Source organism: Sceloporus occidentalis, unplaced genomic scaffold, assembly GCF_023333645.1.
Source record: "Sceloporus occidentalis isolate IW3139 unplaced genomic scaffold, rSceOcc1.0.p SCAF_5, whole genome shotgun sequence".
NCBI classification, from domain to species: Eukaryota; Metazoa; Chordata; class Lepidosauria; order Squamata; family Phrynosomatidae; genus Sceloporus; species Sceloporus occidentalis.
The window spans coordinates 93,851,107-93,872,401 of record NW_028316985.1 but is presented as its reverse complement, the minus strand read 5'-3'; the positions used below and the strand labels follow the sequence as shown (position 1 = coordinate 93,872,401).

The window sequence follows — 21,295 nt, the reverse complement described above, 5'->3', positions numbered from 1 at the left end:
CCTCCTCATAAGAATTCAGCGCCAACCATGAAATTTTCCTTCAGTCCCCACATTTGAAGCATTGCATTATACACAGGCTATACACAGGATCGCTCCCAAGCGCCCTCTCAGGCCTGCTTCCAAACGTAAGCCCTGGTATACGGAAGATCTCTGGGCAAGGAAGCGGGTTCTGCGATGGCTAGAGCACCGCTGGCGGAAACACCTACGCTTAGCCGACAAGGCTCTCCTAGACCACCTTTTGGAGGACTACGGAGAGGCGATACGAGCAGCTAAGAACTCGTTCTATGGTGCTCGCATCGCGTCCGCGGAGTCGCGTCCAGCAGAGTTGTTCAGGGTAGTTAGGGAGCTAACTCAGCTCCCTTCTGCCCCGAACCAGATCCTTGAACCTACTAAGGCCTGCTGTGACCAATTTAACAACTTCTTCGTGGATAAAACCTCTCGGATAAGCGAAGGTCTTGAAGCCAGCATTAGAGCAGAACCTAGAGTAGAGGTATCCAGAGCTTCCGTGGACTTAATTAGACTGGATCAGTTTGAGTCTGTTAGTACTGAGGATGTGGACAGGATCCTTCGAAGTGTTAGGAAGACAACATGCTCCCTCGATCCCTGCCCCTCATGGCTAGCGGCACAGGGGCCCCCGGTCATAACCTCATTGTTACACCGGATCATTAATACATCTTTGAGGGATGGGCAATTTCCATCTAATCTGAAATTGGCCATAGTAAAACCTTTGTTAAAAAAGCCCTCCCTTGACCCCCTGTTGCATAACAATTATCGGCCAGTCTTGCTATTGCCATTTTTGGGGAAGGTGATCGAGAGGGCGGTTGCTCTCCAGCTTCAATCGATCCCGGATGAAACAGATTATCTAGACCCATTTCAAACCAGCTTTCGGGCGGGCTATGGGGTTGAGACTGCCATGGTCGCCTTGGTCGATGATCTCCGTCTGGGCATGGACAGGGGTAGCGTGTCCCTGTTGGTGCTCTTAGACATCTCAGCGGCTTTCGATACCATAGACCATGGTATCCTTCTGGAGCGCCTGGTGGAGGTGGGTATCGGGGGCACTGCGCTCCAGTGGTTCCGTTCCTACCTTTCCGGGAGGTTCCAGATGGTGCAGCTGGGGGACATGTGCTCGGATAAGAGGGCCCTTACATCTGGGGTCCCTCAAGGAGCCATCTTGTCCCCCATGCTATTTAACATTTACATGAAACCGCTGGGAGAGATCATCCGGAGACATGGGGCGCGGGGTTATCAGTATGCTGATGACACCCAAATAGTTTTCTCTATGCCTCCGACTGATGCAGTGACCGGGGATGGCATCTCTCCTCTCGTGGCTTGTCTGGAGTCGGTAATGGGCTGGATGAGGGAAAACAGACTCAGCCTGAATCCAGAGAAAACGGAAGTACTTGTGATAGGTTTCCCCGGTCCAGGGATGGCGGTAATTCCACCTGTCCTGAACGGGGTCACGCTCCCTGTGAAGGACTCGGTACGCAGTTTGGGGGTGCTCCTTGACTCGTCGCTCCACCTTACATCTCAAGTGGATGCGACAGTAAGGAGCACCTGTTATCAGCTTCGGCGGATACGACAGCTGCGTCCCTACCTGGGAGGGACCTAGAAACTGTTGTACATGCTCTGGTAACCTCTCGTTTGGATTTCTGCAATGCGCTCTACATGGGGCAACCCTTGTGTCATACCCGGAAGCTGCAATTAGTGCAGAATATGGCAGCCCGACTGGTCACTAATACATCTAGGGCCAGTCACATAACTCCAGTGCTTAAAGAGCTGCACTGGCTGCCTATTCGCTTCCGGGCGCAATACAAGGTGTTGGTCGTTACCTATAAAGCCCTAAATGGCTTGGGCCCAGGGTATCTGATGGACCGCCTCTCCCCATATAATCCGCCCCGCACCCTCAGATCATCTGGGCAGCAACTTCTAAGAGTTCCGGAGGCCAGGTTAGTTTCTACTTCTAGGAGGGCCTTCACGACCTCGGCCCCCAGCCTCTGGAACTCGCTGCCCATAGAGCTCCGCGCAGCCACCTCCCTACCTCAATTTAAGAAGGGGTTGAAAACCTATTTATTCGAGCAAGCTTACCCTGAATATTTTCCCCCCAGAAAGTGTACTCACCTCCCCCCCCCTCCTTTCCTCTGCCAGTATTAGATGGGCATGAGGATGTAATGTTTTTTAATATGTCTAGGTTTTATTATGATATGGTTTTGTATATTGTAACTGTATATTGTACTGTTGGAGTTTGTTGTATTGTTAACCTTGTTGTGCACCGCCCTGATTTGTAGAAGGGCGGTATATAAATAAAACTTTTATTTATTATTTTATTAAAATTTCAGTTGAAAATTTAGAAATGTAGTTTAGGCATCCAAGGAGAAGTGGCAAGCAAAATTACCAAGGGATTGCAAAAACAGAAGATGTATGGGTTTTGTATGTGAAAGATTTTCAGTGTCTGATTCTCTGCAAAGCAACAAATATGGGATGGCAGGAAATTTTCACTGGGGGTGGGGGGTGGGAGAGAAATCTTATGAGGGGACAATGCACTCCTTTTGCACCCTTATAACTCCATCCCTGAGTAATAATTCCTACAAAGAGAGATGTTGGAGCAGTAGAGTTCTTACAGGAAGTGATGCTCTCTGATCCAGGATGCTCAATACCAGATGTGTCCGGGATAATTCAGCCTATCAGTGAAAAAAATGCAAAGGCCCTGATAGGAAGTCTGCCCTTCACTGTTTTTACTCATATTCAAGGACTGAGTGGTTTCACAGAACATTTTTCTGTGGCTGAATTCTCAAGTCAAGCTGAGTCCTGCTGTGAAGGCAAAGAACCAAGGCTACGAAGATGTAATAATAGCAGGGATTTCTAAATAGTCAAAGCTAGCAGAAATAATCTCAGTTCCTTTAAACAGGGCCAGGGTATATATTAAAGGGTTGTTCCGGTGATTCGTTTGTAGCAGATCTATTTCATATGACTCAGACGGCAAATGATGCAGGTTAGGTGCTTGTGACATAAAGTATGGAATTATTTATCTCCTGTAATAAACTAGTGCAGTGGTTTTCAAACCTTTGTACTTCAGTGAGCCATTTTCACCATTATTGCAGGTTCTGAGGAAGGGGCAGATAGAAATTATATCAGGACTGATTTAGAGGTCTCTGGAAAATAACTGAAAAAAGCTTCTGCTTTAGGCTGCTGAAAAAGAAACCAGGGGTGATTTTTTTTTGTTAAAGTACTTGTGTGCGTTCTTTGGTTAGAGCCCATAAACATCAAGTATGTACTTTATACACCCATATTTTGAAGCATTCATAATACAAGAGTGCCCTCGCTGAACTGCGGGGCCTCATCCACTCCCCACAAAAACACCGAGTGCACCATAGATGACATCAACACACACACAAAACTCAGATGGGCAAAATCTTTTAGGGAAACTTGGCTGCCATTTCCTGCTGTTCTGAAAACATGGTTTGAAAACCACAGCTTTCATGCCTTGTTAAGATCTATGGTCAAAGTGGTGGTTTTTTTTTTAATGTTTGAATGGCACAGTATCACAAAATAAACAGTTTGCTTTTCTTCATGATGTATGAACAAACTCAATGATAATGTCATCTGTAACATCACTGTAAAAGTTTTTTGGGGGGGATTTTCTCTTTTTTTCTAAGACTTTGCTCCCTTTTATTATAGTGCCTTTCAAAATCAGTTACATTTATCGCACAGCCCCTGAGGATGTGATGGGAGCAGAAAGAAAGGGGGTAGGATAGGAACAGAATGGGGCAAGGGATGCATTTTAATGCATGCCGGAACACCGCTGATGCTGCCGGAAGTTCCCATTCCATTTCCAATCTGTCCCACAGGAGGTGATTTTCAGGAGCTGTTCAGAAGCATTCTTGAAAATCGCCTCCTGTGAGACAGATCGGGAATGGAATGGAAACTTCCAGCAGCATTGGTGGCGTTCCGACGTGTGATAAAATGCGTCCCTTGCCCCATTTTGTTCCGATCCCACCCCCTTTCGTTCTGCTCCCATCACATCCCCGGGGGCTGTGCGGCAAAGTTAAATGACACCTGATTGCTTGTATTGCTATCCATAAGAGGCACCATACATTATCTATCTGGAAGCAGTTTTATTTTATATCCTGCTCTCTGAACTGATACTGTTAAAAAGAGGGCAAAAGACAACTGCTGCATGTTTATTCTATATGTCAAACAAAGGAAGAAGAAACAAAAAAACAACAACAAGTTGGTTCCCGACCAAAGCAAAATCTGTTGCGCTTAAGCCCCACTAAAAAAATAAAATAAAAGTTAGTTGTAACTAACTTCTTCGGTTGATTTCAATGAGACTTAAGCTCAATTTCGTTTGGCCTGGGCCTATGTGGGACCCTCTGTTTCTTACAAAGGGATTCTAAAGACACCCACCAAGTCAACACCAATTCATCTCCACTCGCTAGTTCCCGTGCAATAGCCACCAACCTCTGAGGAGGACTGGAAGTGACTCCTTCTAGAGCCCCTCAATGCTTCTCCTTAAATTGGCCAGTAGGGGTCACTGTTGTCGAATGACACAAGGCTCCATCCCTCCCAGGGTTGAGGCTGCAGCTCTGGAGTGCTCCTAGCTCCTGCTCATGGAGTGAGAAGCAGAATCCAAGAATTAAACCCTAGAGTTTTCTTTTCCATGGGGACACACACAGCTATGGGCTACTCACGGCAGCATATAAGATTCAGCTACATTCGCTCATTTCATAGTTAGATATCACAATATTTAGCCTACAAACAGCAGAGTCTGCGTTCACAAAAACTGTGGTACATAAGGTAGCCTTTCAACGCTTGTGATCCACCAAGCTGAATGAAGTTCATTAGTTGCACAAGACAACCCATCAATGCAATCGACTCAGAAGTAAGTCCTGCTGAGTCCAAAGGGGTGTAGGTTGGACAAAATGCATGACACATAGCTTCGCTTCTGTTGGTGGGTCTCAAGTTATGGCAAACCAGAAGTTCTGCATCTCCACATCAGCAGAAATGATTTTGAAAACCTCGCCTCTCACACAATCTTTGAAATAATTTCAATGAAGTATGCTTATTGAGAAATAAGAGAAAATACAAATATAATTATGGAAACAAGGAGATTATCATACATAGATGGGATAGGGACGGGATCTCTCCCCCATCCTTATCCAGTCCATGACAGCAATTGCGTGAAAGCCTTTCATAATGCAGAGGTGATCTTGTCATTATCCTGTCACTGAAATGGCATTGCATTAATGTGAACTCCTGTTAATGCGAAATGCCAGGCAATGCTACTTCAATGACGGGACAATGACAGGATCAGCGTGACAGCATTTGAAAGGCTTTTGCATGATCCCTGTCACTCATGCTATCCGGATGGGATAATGTCCTGTTAAGTGTGACATCGTCTGAAAGTTCTTCCCACGATCATACGGGAAGGACAGGACAGGGATGGGACTATGGGCCATACAGGCAAGCCAAAATAAAGCTGCTTCGGGTCACTTTGGAGGTATGCTGTTTAAATGACACACACATCTTAAGAGGCCAGAAGCTGTGACAAAGCTGTGGTCCAGTCCTTGAGACTGGAGTGTGGCTTTGACATGGCTTCTGGCCTCTTAGGACGCATGCATCATTTAAACAGCATACATCCAAACAGACCTGAAGCAGCTTTATTTTGGCCTGTCTGTATGGGCCCAATGATGTCCCGTTCCCCCATTTGATAATCTCTTATGTGCACTTAATGAGCAACAATTTAACAGCATTTTAGGTGAATGTATTCTTTTCTCATGTGAATATATTCTTTTCTAATGTTGCTGGTATTATTCTGCTCCCATTTCTTTCTAGTTCTTTTACTAATGTTTTTGATTGAATGATGAACTGTGCCCCACAAAAGGTACCCCAATCCAACCCCCATTGGGTGTTGTGTTTTGTTTTGAATTAGCTCGCCCAAAAAGCAGGCCTGAAATATTTGAAGGGATGTCATATTGAGGAGGGAGCAAACTTGTTTTCTGCTGCTCCAGAGAACAGGACCCAGAACAATGGATGCAAGCTCCAGGGAAAGAGATTCCACCTCAACATTAGGAGGAACTGCCTGACAGTTAGGGCTGTTCGACAGTGGAACACACTCCCTTGGAGTGTGGTGGAGTCTCCTTCCTTGGAGGTCTTTAAACAGAGGCTGGATGGCCATCTGTCAGGGATGCTTTGATTGAGATTTCCTGCATGGCATGGGGTTGGACTGGATGGCCCTTCCGGTCTCTTCCAACTCTACGATTCTATGATTCTAGGTGAAACATGAGAAGAAGACTTTTGATTCCAAAACTATTTATCTACTGGGAAACTAATTTTAACCTAAGGGATCTGGGGTAGATCCTGCTATGTTTATATTCAGACTGTTTCTCTATTGTATTAGCTGTTCATCTTCTGAGCTGGGTTATTCTTTCTGATCAGACAAGTTAAAAGTTCGATCAGACCAGTTAAAAGTCTGTAAACTCTTATGCGAGGTACAGATGGACTGGTAACAGACCATGGAAGAACAACTAGACTAGGAAAGAAAATGGGCCAACAGGAAAAGCTTCAGAATACCCACCATTTTATACCTATGTATAATTTTAAAGGGTTGCCACAATCCTTTTCATTAATGATTTACATTTTCATAGACCTGACTGCAATTGTGGTAGGGACATGATTTTAAGTTCATGGTTTCTACAACATAAAGTTAAAAAAATATTAGGAAGTACCTCGTGTACTTTTCAAAATACCTTTTTAAAAGCTTCATTTTGGATTTTGGAATCTTATTTCATTCAATAGCCTCCCCTTTGGGATGGTGCATTGTTGCATGTATTACAGGTGAGAATGATGTTTCTTTTCCCCCCACAAGGGATCATGGACAAAAAAGGTGGAAAATACTTGTGACTCAGGGATAGCTGCCTAACCACTACAATTCCAAGCAAGCAAATAATAAGGTTTGGGACACAAAATAAAGATTCCCGAGAATCTCTGTTTTAAAAAATTATGGTGACAAAGCTTTAAAACGCTTGGGCAACATCTGGTGAAATATCAAACCCCTCCTCCCCCGAAAGGGATACTGAATAAAGTCTCCTGTGGTCTTTTGGTCTGAATCCTATTTTTAGTCCCAACTACAGTAGATTAATCCCAATGAATCAATGGAATTTGTGTTCTTTCACACTATACAGTTCTATCACTGTGATTCTTCTTCAAGTGCCATGGCTGCAGCCTATGGGAATCCTGGGGTTTGTAGTTTAGTAAGGCACTGACTAGAGGAACATTCTGGCTAAGAATTATAACTACCCCTCTCAACTGGGATTCCATGGGATATTGCCATGGCAGTTAAAGTGGAATCATATATAATTCTGTAGTGTGCAAGTGCCCTAAGCATTGACTTACCAAGTTAATGTTTTTTAAGCAAGTATACTCTGGTAGGAATTAATCTGATTGTACTATAATTTAGAGTTACAGTATAATTTAGTTTTTGCACCACTCTTCACCCCAAACCTTGCCCCCAAACAGTTTACAAAAACATCTTCTCTTGGTGGAGAATTTAGGTTTTGTGATACAGATTCTGGAAGGGCAATAGAATACATACAGCCCATGCAAATATCTCAGTTCTAATAATACTCTGCCTTGACAAGGGTCAGGAGCTGAATTAAAACACTAGTTATGGAATTACATTGCTGCTCTAAAGCCCCTGCCTGCAATGTTTGGATTGACTGATTTTTCAGAAACTGTCCTCAGTTTCTCATTTGTACAAATGAGATGTGGATGGAAGCTTCTCTTTGATCAACACAGATAGGGTTAAAATATTCTGGCTGGAATTCAGAGGGTTCCCGCTTCCCTTGCATGGCTGTCTCACACGTGGTAAATCACATTAATTGTGTGCAAGGGACTTTGCAGATGTTTTGCTTTGCACAAGCAATTCCTCCCACGAATCCCCTGACCCTTTAGAGCAGCCTTCAGAAATCTGCAGCAGGCAGGGGGAGACTCTGAAAAGTTCCAGTGGACATACACAAACTATTCTTGCTAAGATCCCAGTCTATGTTATTGTTTTAATTAATAGTAGTACTGCTAATACTACTAAGCCGTATAGTCTTTTATGGAGGCCTAAAAGGAAAATGAGACTTACAGGTACCTGACTTGAAAGACTCAGGTTTGCAGCTGCTGCTTTTTTCTTGCTGTTGGTGCTGTTTGCATTGTTCCCAGCACTGCTATTGGAAGTGCTGCTGGTTGAATTTTTCCTTTTCCTCCGTTTGGTTGTTGGCTGTCTTGTAGGTTCTGCTGTAGTAGGGAGCAAAACAAATGACAGATGTGAGGACACAGAAGAACAACAATTTGGGGCCCCCTCCTCCTCCAGCTGATGCGTACTCTGAACAAAATTAGATTAGTAAATATATAGAATTTAAACCTACTACTGAAAACAAAATTCACTGAAGGGGAAGGTAAAAAAAAAATTGATGTACATTACTACCCAAAGCCTGGAAGGTTATTTTTTAAAAAATGAATTAGTTACAGTTATAATTTCAAGACAAATGTAGTTTGTTATCATTATAGTTGCTGATTCTAAAAGGTTTTTTGTTTTACTTTCTCCCAAACCTTATTGCCAGGGAATTGTTACTTTTAGTGGTGATGGTGGTGAATCTGACTGCTATAAGCTGTTAGCTAGTGATAAAAAATGCACTCCTCTCATTCACCATCTTGTTACCTGAACATCCACAACAGAATACAAGCCAGCACTTGAACCATATGATATCCTTCCTCATTCAGTGACCCCATACCTCCCATAACTATAAAAATAATTAAAATTAACAGTTATGCCACTAAAGCATGGGTTATCCCTAAGTTTCCACTGTAATGTAATATAGTTATACCTTTGTTTCTGGGGAAATGAATTAATGACAGGTAACCTTTTGGAAGTAGTTACTTGTAAGCTCTGATACTGACCATTCAAATACCAGTTATCAGCTTGCAAAATCCTTTCCCTTATCATCAACTGGGTCAGGAGGAGGAAAAGAACTGGCTGGACAGAGAGTGTCTCACACAGGGTCCCTGTCACTGGAAACTAAACTACCCAGATGCAGAGCCAGATTGGAAGTTCAGCCTCCTTGAAATCTTGCCAGTTAGAATTCATTTACTTTGCTTTCCAGAAGTCAGCAGAAGGCATTGATCCACATGGGAGAAAGTAGGCAAGCTGCAATGGAGGTAGTGACACAGTGGAAGAATGGCAAAGGTGATCAGACCTTTCAAAGATACACTGGCCTGTTACAGACTGCCAAAATAAAGCTGCTTCGGGTCTCTTTGGGGATATGCTATTTAAATGATACATGGGTCCTAAGAGTCCGGAGGTCGCACCAAAGCCACACTCCATTCCTAAGCACTGGAGTGCAGCTTTGGTGCAGCTTCCGGATTCTTAGGATGCATGCATCATTTAAACAGCATACCTCCAAAGAGACCCGAAGCAGCTTTATTTTGGCAGTCTGTAACAGTACACTGAGTCAGAAATTGTTTAATTTCCCTAATTCAGTGTATTGATGGGAAATCTTTCTTTTTTGATCACCTTGAGAAGAAGCCGTCAAGGGATACAAGTCAATGGCGGATGAGTTCAAAGCCAAACACTGGTGGGTCAGAGCCCCCCACCCACATAATCACTTCCTTATTCATCCATCCAGTTGTTCATTTCCCATACCTTTCCCTCTCTTTCCCCTTATCTGTATTCCCACCCCTTCTTTCCTCAGCTTTTCCTCTCTTCAGATCCCCATATAACTTTTTAAGAGGAAGCTTCCACTATTGCCAATGGAAGCTTATTTTCAAAATCTTATTACTATACTTGGGGGTTAACAGGAAGGATTTGAAGCACAGTTGTGTTGGCCCTACTGAAAAATGTCACCCCCCCCCCACGCAGCAATTATATCTCTAAAAGGATTCCCATGAGGCTAAATGCATTTTTAACCAGGCTACTTGTCACATGGGGAGGTAACTGAAGGAATCTTGAAACCTTACCACAAAAGTCAGGAAAAGGGGAATTTTAATAGGACAAAAGCTATTTTGGACAGTACTTATCACATGATGTTGTGTCCATCCTGCTGCTGCTTTGCATTCCATTAGTTACTGCAGAGCACCTTTTCACTGACAGGCAAACCCCATCAACAGCCTCTAAATCTTGCTGCTATTTCATTACTGCCTTTGTATGATAGGTTCCTTCCACTGCTCTTCCACTCCTCAGGCAGTCACATGGTGTCAGTGGGCATGGTTCTGCTCTTCTCCCAGTTCCCATCACAGCAATCATGCCAACAAGAAGCTTTTGGGAGGTTACAGGCAGCTGGGATCAATCATTCTCCCCTTCCTCCCAAAGCACAGGCCTGCTGTGTAGATGTGCGCACAACAGCCCCACACTTTGGAAAGGGGGAGAAACACCACATTCGTACATCAGCTGGATTCAGGAGGCAACTGGCAGCCAGGTTCGCTCATTTCTCTCCTTTCTCCCAAGTGTAGGGTTGCTATGTGAATGTGCACACAGCAGCCCTATGCTTTGGGTGGGGGAAGGAACAGCACATTCATACAGCAGCTGGCTTTGGGAGGCAGTTGGCAAATGGGTTCATTCATCCCCCTCTTCCTCCTAGAGGCAGCATTTAGTAATTTGGAAAACAGATCAGATGACCATAGATCACCAAAGCATTTTGGTGGTAAAAGTGTTATAAGAAATTATGCCAAACCAGTATGCTTCCATTCTTAGACTAGCCCAATTGTGGTGGGACAGCAGGCTGGTGTGATAAAGTTCTTAAAGTTCAATGGGTGTTCTCTCTGCTTCTGTCTCTGTCTCAAGTGATCTAGTCCTTTTCACATTACACAAAACATTATATTACACAGTTCACAGAGTTATAGCTCCATGATTCTATTTTATTTAATTGCTTCCCTATGAACTAATTTGCCAAGAAATTTCCTGTACGTTGTGGAGATTTTGCACTCTGTGGAAGTTGCTACTTTCAGTGGGACAATAAATCTGTTCTGAGTTTGTGTCTGAATTTTAAATGAGCTATCTAAGGTGTGAAAGCTGTTTTTGGGAAACAGGTCACTACCTTGCAGTTTGGGCTAAAACGCACTGTGGATTCTCCACCTCACTGGCATGAACCCACTGGGGCCTGTGATAGTGGGAAGCAAATGTCTTGATCTGCTTATCAAAGATGATGGTGGTATTGCATGTTTCTCAGTGCTAGGTGTTTTCCCTACAGCAGAACGTCAGGAGGAGAGTTGCTATGGAGAGCCCATTTGCTTTATTTGCAAGGGTAGCGGGTGAGGTTGTCAAGGCTAACAGGAAACATTCCACAAGCACTGAGCCAATTATGACATTAGGCTCAGGGGGAACGCAAAGCTGGACTGAGTTAGTGCACTAGCATGGGAGCATTAGCACTCTTGCTCACATCTCTGTGCCTCTTCCAGTCCCATCCAGAGGGAAGCTGGGTGGAGAACTAGGGCATAGATCTACCACAAAGTTTTATGTAGGTAAAGCAGGAAAAAGTTGCCCATGGCTTCCCTTTGCCAGGAAACCTTTGGTTAACCAGGCTGTTTCCATGCTTCCAGCTGTACTAGGCTATTTCTTCCCACATTATGGAATGTGTCAGACTTTGGGTTTTCCACTAGCAGAGATGTAATTTTGCTATAGTAAAAGAAATGTAGTAAGAACCTGAGTTTCAAGGATACTATTGCAATTATTTAGGGCATAGATGAGCAACTATGGCCCTCCAGATGTTTTTGGATTGGGACTCCCATAATCCCGCACCACTAGGTGTAGCTAGGGAGATGGAGGGTCACTGCTGCTTAGCTTGATTTAGAGGTGCCATATGTAGTGTATTTCCTTAGTTTAACGTCTTGCCTCATTTAAACAGGCATCTGTAATTTTCCAGGTTTTTATTTCTCTGTCTTTCAACCACTTATAATCAAAACACAGAAAGCAAATGTTAAGGGCCAACCATACCTGGAGGTGCCACCATCCGCTGCCATTTTTGAAACAAACATGTTTTCAGACAGTCTCGAGGACTTAAATTATATGTTTTATGCCTTGACATCAGTTCTTGCATTGGCTCCAATATTACACACAACTGCAAAAGAAAAGAAAAGTGCAGGGATGTAAATTTATGATGAATGGCAGTTCTTGAAAAGCACACTTCTACCCTGAATTGAAACTCAGGGTTCCTCCAGACAGGGTAAATGTGTCGAGAAGCTGCAATATTTGTTGCTCTAGTTCTCAGGGTGTCCCCCACCCTTTTTAAACACATCAAAATAATGTTTCCTAGTCTCAGACTATTTCTTGGCAATTCTCAGCACCAGCTGCAAGATTTTATTCCCATCTTGACTACAAAATGATATTCTTCGCTTCTTTTCCTTTACCTCTTTTAAACACATTTTTAGTGTCATAGGGCTATAGTGCACTAGTACATCAGTGCAATGGCACTTTTCCCTCTAGTGCTATAATTCTAAGATTAAAAAAAACACGGAGGAGAAAATTTGCCCTTCAAACAACAGGAGCACCTCAACAAACCATGCTTTTGTTTTGGTTTTAAATTACAAACAGATGCCGAAAAGAACAGAATAAGCAGACCAAGAGGAGAAACAACTGGCAAAACCTGGCAAAACCAAAGGAGCAGTATTGTGAGAACTCATACTTCTTTAGACCAATTCGTATGAGACCTTAGTTTGATTCCTTCAATTCTAGTTTTTCCTCTTTCCCTTAATCAAACAAAGCACTATGTCTCCAAATAATAATTAAACATAATTTCATTAATGCCATTGTAGAGTTTTCCATTTCTGGACTCAAAGGTATGAATTGCAGGGGTTTACAATGTGTGTCTAAAATATTAGGCAAACAATACAATCTCTGAATTTTTTTCTGGCCTGGATTTTAATCTGAATAAACAAAAACCTCTCTCCTGCCTTTTCCCATTCACTGACAGAGCCACTGAACTCAGCCAGTCAGCTGGTGTTCTGCTAGCAACTGTCATCTCGGCCTCAGAGGGAGCCATCAGGCAGACCCAGCAACATCTTGGACTGCCTGAAGGACGAGACTTCTCCCTCCTTTAACTGTATTTTGTATTGTATTACGATTTTACTGTACACCGCTATGATCATCGCGGAATAGCGGTCTACAAATAAAACATATTATTATTATTATTATTAACCAAGCAAGCAAGAAGAAAGGAAAAGAAGAAATATTCCTCCTCCCCAGGTCCCAGCACCCAGATGATGTGCTATACAATGTGCCAGGAGACCCAGGGAAATGTAGTTTCCCCAAAGTCTACTAAAATGCCAGAGGCCATCAGCAAAACTACATTTCCCAAATTATTGTCGGTGATTTGTGTTCCAATGAGGAGGATAATACAATATTCTGCAATTTCAGGGTGCCTTTCATTATGGGACATGGTACACTGCATAGCATTGTATCAGATGCTGGAAATGAGGAGGGAAAGAGACCTCCCACAGTCCACTCTGACTTCTTTCAGTAATGTGTCGCTGGATCTGGAGTGCCACCACTAAACCAATGTGGACTGACAAACTTGAATAATCTCAGAAATAAGCTCAGCAGTTTCCTTCCTTCAGTGGAGAAGCTACTCACCTTATTTTCCAAGCCTGTGAGAATGTGTGGCTTCCACGTCAGATTGGGGCAAATCTAGGTTTTAATCTGAATGTTATAGGAGCTATCCATGATGGACCCCAAGCATAGCCTCAAAATAACTTCAGTACTTTGGATAGCTGCTTTACAGTTCAGACTACAATCAGGAGTGGATTTATCAACCCACTGACATGAAGGCCATCAGCTGTCACTGTGCCAACCTCATATGGTACAGCAGGGCAGAGAGTGTCAAGTAGAGGGAACTGTTTTCAATTCAATTTTTAACTTACAAATATTCATTTGCCACATAATTGTACACTACAATCAGTATCTTAAGGTTGAAGAATCCTTTTAGATTAAAATTAATTATTGTACCTTTGTCATCTTTTTGAAACCCTACTTTCTGAAAGTGTCCCCCCATTCCCAACTTTCACTGTGTCATCTCCCACATGTCCTGCACTTCCAGCTATGCTCTTGTTTTCTGATAGGTTCCATTTTCCTTCTCTCTCATCTCCATTTCTGCCTCCATTTGCTGCCATTCTGATTTTTCTCTTTCCTTTGTCCATATTCATTGCTTTCCACCCCTTCTCCTTTAAAGGGTGCCAGATCACATTCTTATCCTTAAAAAGCCACCCTCCTGATGCTCTCTTTACATTAGCTTTCTGTCAGGTTTCTTCCATCTTTTGCTGAACTAAATGTTTGGTCTAGACCAGTGCTTTTCAGGCTATCTCATGTGTAGAAACAGCATTTTCTTTTTTAATGTTCCAGGGATTAGCATCATGTGTGTGCCCAATTGGTACAGTGGTTGCTTTCCTAGAAACTCACCACAGACCAATAGCCAATGCTTTCCGGATTCATAGCAGCCCATGGACCTTCACTTTGAGTAGCTCCAGTCTAGACCAACCATCTAGAGACCAAAGACTATCCTTATTTTCTCCAAGTCTTATTTCACCCCAGACAAAGAGAAAAACGACATTCTTCCACTGGAACTAAAACTAGGTTTACCAAAGTCCCTCCTAATGCTATTCTGCACCCATCTAATTCCTCTTCTCATTCTTTATTCTTCTTGATCTGGCTTCTACTGAAAATATTGCCAGCCAATCCATGTTTCTTGAAATCTGTTGGCACTGGCATCAGGACAACACTGTGTGACTCCCAGTCATGAGAGACGCCAACATTAGAGCAGCTTACATGCAGACTGCTATTTCTTGGTGTTCATACTATATCTGTGAATGTCAGTGGGTGAATGCTGGTCTGACCCAAACTATCGTTTAAACTACATGGGAAATGACAGTAGAATAGATATATTGTCTCTGTATTAGAAACCAGAAAGGCAGTAATAGTTTCCATCCAAAGTTGACTTTCTTTTTATATGAATTTCAGCTAAGTATTTTCTCCCCATCTAGTCAAAATTAGTGAAGGCTGGAGTGTTTTTTTCAAATTCAGATGACAAAATACATATGGCTGGTGAACTGACAATGAGTTAACCAGAAGTCTCTAAATATTTTAAAAACTAAATGTGTGAATAATTGACACATTGCATTCAAGCAAACATCAGAAAAGAATGCTATCCTAACCCTCTTGTTCCTGAATTCACTACATTACATGCATCACCATAAATAAGGTTGCTCTCAAGTTACAATCAATAAGTGGCTCAAGTTAACAAAACATTTTTGTGTCACTTATTTTTTGTATAAGAACATATTTGTTTTTGGCGAATACAACTAAAAATTACATTTTTCTTTTCTTCTTTGGCCCCATTTCACTTGTTTTTAATCACCATTGCCAAACACATTCTTTACATGCTGGACAAACAATAAAGCTACTGTAATTCTTCCAGTTCTGGGCTCCAGGTGGCAGAACTAACTCAGCAAAGGAAGCCAAACCAGGCCTCATTTGAAATGCTGTGGAGGAACATAAATGTATCTGCATTCAATTTAATTAATTCATTTTAGTTGGCCTTTGCATTTTAAGCAAGGAATACAGTGTTTTGGAGTCAAGTAAGATGTATGCCATATGGTGAACATATTCAGCTTACTTCTGTAGAGAAAAATCTCTACTAAAATCTTAAAGCTGCAGAATTGAAAGCCCAGAAAGGCACAAGTCCTTAAATCCCTGAGGACGGGGGGGGGGGGGGGGGGGGGGGAATGCAAGCATTTACAAAGAGAGCAGACTGCATATTTGCAAGATATATGTTGCTTAAATTATGTGGGGAAACGTGAGTTGGGTTTGGGACTCCAAACAAGTGAACTTATATTTCTGCTAAATGTGAATTAAGGAGTTGTAGTTAAAGGCTTCCTTTTACTTTTACTGTAAAGGAAAAGGATTAATATGCTGTTCTCCTATGTCCATAAGAGCCAAGCAAATGGCCATTGCCTCTTGAACATCGAATCTAAAAAATGGTGTGGTCCCTGAAATCCCTCGGTCAGTGGTCCCCAAACTGTGCCCTTTAAGAGATTTTGGAATTCAGCTCCCAGAAGCCTCAGCCATGTCTGGAATTCTGGGAGCTGAGGTCCAAAATCCCTTAATCTCTTTAAGGGATTTTGAAGAGCAGGGTTTGGGGACCACTGCCTTGGGTTAAGCATCCTTGACCCAAATTGTCTATCCTATATGTCAAACGAGATTTGAATCCTTTACTTGTCAAAGAAAATTGTTTTTGTGTTTAGCACAATGTTTGCCAAGAGGTAAACTGCCTTTGGTGTGAACATTCTATGCCTCCAATATGTATGAAGCTGGCACTATATCTAGGGACTGCACTGTTGGGTCCACACTATCTGAAAGACAGTATGTTCTTGTATGAACCTACCCAAGTTTTAAGTTCTTCAGGGAAGGCTCTTTCTTGGTCCCACCACCATCAGAAACACGTTGGGTGAGGACATGGAACTAAGCCTCCTCAGGGGCTGCTACTAAATTGTGAATCTTCTTACCTCAGGAGTGAAAACCTTTCCATTTAGGGAAAGCATACTTTGCAGCAGACAGAGTTTTTAATGGGTGTGTTCATCTGTTGTGTTTCTATTTTTCATGTTTCAATGTATGTTTGAAATTGCTTTTAACTTGTATTTTAAAATAGAAATCTGATGTAATTGTATTTTAACTGTTTCGCTGTGATTACAGTCCTTTCCAGAAAGCGGAATTCAAAAAGTGTTGCTGGGGGACTGGTATTTAAAAACTATAGTATTTGATAGCCTTCTCTAGCTTTGTAGTGCTTATAACCTAACAGAGTAAACTAACTTTGCACTTGTTGCAGTTTTTAATAGATACTTCAACTCTGAAGTAAGTATTATGTATGTCTAAACTCAGAGGATGGCAATGGCAAACCCTCTCTAAAAGAAACTTGCCAGGAAAATCCCAATATAGGTTCGCCTTAGAGTTACCATATATAGGAAACAACCTGAAAGCACACAACAAAAATGTCTAAACTTCTTTAAATTGTATTTATAGTTTAACTATATTTAATGTTTGTATGCTATATTGTAATGGCATGGACTTTCACTGTACCTGTTTTACCCTGTAAGCCACCATGAGTCCAAGGGCCAGGAGAACATTGGGATATAATTAAATAATAAAATAAAGTAGAGTAATAACAATGATCATGTCACCCCAACATTTTAGGCTACAGTTCCCAGATAGGATCAGCTAGGCCTACCTAACATAGCTTCCTTAGTTGAAAGATTATGAGAGGTAAGGGTCCAAAACACCTCTGTTCAGCAGAGTTTGTCTCAAAAGATGCCTTGGGAAAAAGCACGATACAAACTTTGCAAAAACTGAGAACAGTGTGTGTGTGTTTGGGGGCAGGAGATTAACAGAGAATATATAATCTCTTTACATTGTTTTATTAGTACATAGGGAGAACTTTTAGCACCTTTGAGACTAACTGAAAGAAAGAAATTGGCAGCATGAGCTTTCATAGACTTAGGTCTACTTCCTCAGATGCATTTGGTGGAATGGAAGCCAGGCACAGACATATATATGCCACTGGAGACTGACTAAAACGGTGAAGGGTCTGGAAACCATGCCCTATGAGGAATGACTTAGGGAGCTGGGGATGTTTAGCCTGGAGAAGAGAAGGTTAAGAGGTGATATGCTAGCCCTGTTTAAATATTTGAAGGGATGTCATATTGAGGAGGGAGCTAGCTTTTTTTCTGCTGCTCCAGAGACTAGGACCCAGAGCAATGGATGCAAGCTACAGCAAAAGAGATTCCACCTCAACATTAGGAAGAACTTCCTGAAAGTAAGAGCTGTCCGACAGTGGAACAAACTCCCTCGGAGTGTAGTGGAGTCTTCCCTCCTTGGAGGCCTTTAAATAGAGGCTGGATAGCCATCTGTCGGGGATGCTTTGATCTGGATTTTCTGCAGGGCAGGGGGTTGGATTGGATGGCCCTTGCAGTCTCTTCCAACTCTATTATTCTATGATTATGTAAGGATGCCAATTCAAATTACAATTCCTTTGTGTATGAAGATGAAGTTGCAGCTGGTTGTTTGTGCACAAAGGGATAGTTGCATCACCTGCAACTTCATCTCTGTACATAAAGGATTTGCAATTTGAACTGACATCCTCACATACCAATGGCATATATATATCTGTGCTTGGCTTCCACTCCACCAAATGCATCTGAGGAAGTAGACTGAAGTCTTCAAAAGTTCGTGCTGCTAATTTCTATCTTTCAGTTAATCTCATAGCTTCTATAAGATCTCTCTACATACTGATTCTACACTAACAGGACTGTATCTTTGCATTATTTTTTATTAAGTATAGCCAAGTTTTTAAAGTATACATCTGCAAATGTAAATTGTGAAGGAATCTATCAGACTGTATTATGTATTTACGCAATCTGGCACTGCAAGGTTTTCAGCAGAAGGCTTTCCAATTCCTTTTAACTCGCTGTATCTGGGACCCAACCATGATCAACTACACCCAAATGTGGCATTCTTCCCTGGTACTTACTCTGCTAATATTAACAACAACAACGACAGCAATGCAATAACTTTAATTATTTGTTTGTACAACTGGTACTTGCATGATACTAATTTCAACATGCACACAACTGTTATGATTTTCTACCTCATGTATACTGCAAGAACTTTCCTTTCTTAGATAAAGTTGTTTCAAAGTAGCAACTGTATGCAACGGGGACATTGTGGGACCATGATCAGATCAGAAACATTCTTCTATTACCTTCTGGAATTATTTTGCTTTTCTGAAGGGACCAAAAAAAAAAAAAAATCAGCATCACTGATTTTTCACCTACCAGATATTCCCATGCAGTTGATATCTGTAGGAAACAGCACGGGAAAAGGTTGCTTTCCCTGTGTGCTGTTTCCTGTCCCTATCATGTGTCGCTTTACTGTATGACATTTCCTTCCTTTATTTCTCCAAAAGGCAAACAATCCACTATTCAGCAGTTCTGACTCAAATCCTAACACCTGATGCTTCTGATATGCAAACTGCCAGCCTTTCCTATTTGCGCAACAACAAGACCTTATCAGTTTGCTGCTTTCCACTTGGACTATAAAAATGCTGCTGCCGCTGTCACTTTTGACGTGTGTCCTTGGCAGCTTCCTCAGATTCAGTAGGACTCCAGAAAGATGCTCATCTTGTTCAGCTCATCACTGATCCAAAACAAATGTCAGCCATTAGATAAATGAATAAGTATGTAAAGAAATAAATAACGTAAACCAGCAAGCACACCATGAAGCATGCAGACCCAAGGAAATTTGATAAACATAAACATTTCAATGAAATGTGTTCCTAAACCCCATAAAAGACACTGGGTACAATACATTTGCATGACTTATAACAGTCCCAGATATGGTCATTTCAGATGCTTCGTTTTACAGGCATGCTATAAAAACCAGAAGGATTGTTGCAATTCTGATCATATAAAGAGAGTCCTATAAGCATGTAATTGGATGTATGTCCACTGTCTTCAAAGTTTGAGATGAAAAGTTGCAAGATGATGGGGACAAGGGCCTAGTTAGTCTGAAGAAGACCCACGGAATCAACTGTTAAATCATGACCAGTTGTACATGTAAGTATCACTGATTCAATGGGCTTACTATAGTTCAGATTAACAATAGGATTCAGCCCACAGTATGCTGTTAGAATCCTATTCCCCTAAATGTATTCATTCTACACCTAAATGTTAAGTGAAAGGGGCATTGCAGAGGAATGGGGGTAGAGTGACCACATGTCAGATGCCCCGACTCGTCCCTGATACTGGTGTCACACTGCCTGACTGACCCCACAGCGGGCAGCATCACACCCCTTCTTTGTTGCAGCTGCATCAAAGAATCTCAGAAAAAGTGCCACTGAGACGGCAAAGGCACCTTTTCCCTAGTGCGAAAAGAAGCAGCTATCTGTGACTTCTGTTTGTGCTGGGAAAAGGGCAGATTGGGGTGTGGCGTATAGTTGCTGCAGCCCTGATCTGGTGAGAAAAGGGGCAGCCTGAGGCCACTCCAAAGGGGCGGTCTGTTTTGCTCCTAAGTAACTGGATTTAGGCTACTATTTTCAGGTGATTGGTTATCTGATTTATAACCGCTTAATCGATCAAATAAAGAATTAAAAGACATGGTAGACCACTGAAGCTTATGACACAGATGTTGCAAGAACGTCACTGGCTTTCTGCCAGTTTCTGGGCTACATGCATAATGCTGGATTTGATACTGAATGTCCTAACTGGTCTGAAATCCATGGTATTTGAAGGAACAAGCACCTTTTCTCTTATGCAATTACACTTTCCCACAATCATATATAATTCAGAAGCCCTTATGCAGCCACACCTCAAAGCACAGCTGTAGTCCACTAGAAATATTGCCTTCAGGGTAGTCATTTCAACTTGCAGAATTCCATATCCTTCCAACTAGCCCTTTGTGGATCTTTTTGTGTATTTTTTTTTCATTAGGTGTTTTCAATTAAGAGCTACTGGTTTTATATTGTCGCCCTCTGGCCGTACCCTTTGTCTGATCATGGTATTTTTATTCCATCCCTCTTTTGGACTGTTTATGGCAATATACCTCTCTTCTTTCCGTCTTAGCATTACCAGGAAAAAAAAGTGAAGAGCTAAGGTTTATTTATTATTGTCCTTATTTTATACCAAACTTCACCACAAAGATGGATTACAGATCACGAGGAACACCATTCCAGACGGAGTTATAGGATATCCAGCCATCAAATTTTGCCACTTGTATTTACTTGCAATTACTTCAACTCTGCTGGGATGCTGTATCTTTATGTTAATATCTATGTCCTTAGACACTGATGGACTCCACAGTACACCAATATTTTAACATTGGATCTGAATTCTGTATGAGACACACTGATGACATCTTTATGATTCATGATTCCCAGAATAGAGAACCCGGCCTTAGAAGAACGTCTGGGAAAGATACTGCTGCTCCCACTGATTGTTTGCGGGTGTGATGTTGCTGACTTTTTGGTCAGTTTTTAACTTGTATGTTTGTTTGTGTATTTTTTGTTTTGTGCCTTTTTAAATACTGTATTGGATTTAATACTTTTTTAAGGAGGGGAGGGTATTAGGGATTTTATATGTTCTGTATTTTTAACTTTGTTAGCCACCCCGATTGTTCTCAGAGGGGTGGGATACAAATTATTATTATTATTATTATCATCATCATCATGATTAGGAATCAATTAAGATCTTCCAGCAGGACTTCAGTAACTTTCACCCATCG

At 41.9% G+C, this 21,295-nt stretch overlaps 1 protein-coding gene across 2 annotated transcripts in view; it reads right to left on the bottom strand.

The window, feature by feature from the left end:
* The window catches only part of LDB2 (LIM domain binding 2), a 246,506-nt gene that overhangs the window by 5,906 nt on the left and 219,305 nt on the right, over positions 1 to 21,295 (bottom strand). The window contains exons 6-7 of one of the 2 annotated variants that reach the window (XM_089524758.1): positions 11,972 to 12,095; positions 8,129 to 8,280 (exon numbers count right to left, since the gene is read on the bottom strand). In XM_089524758.1, coding sequence (XP_089380884.1) covers positions 8,129 to 8,280; positions 11,972 to 12,095 — 276 coding nt within the window. The remainder of the gene's footprint in view (positions 1 to 8,128; positions 8,281 to 11,971; positions 12,096 to 21,295) is intronic. The other variant, XM_089524760.1, reaches the window with a different exon arrangement.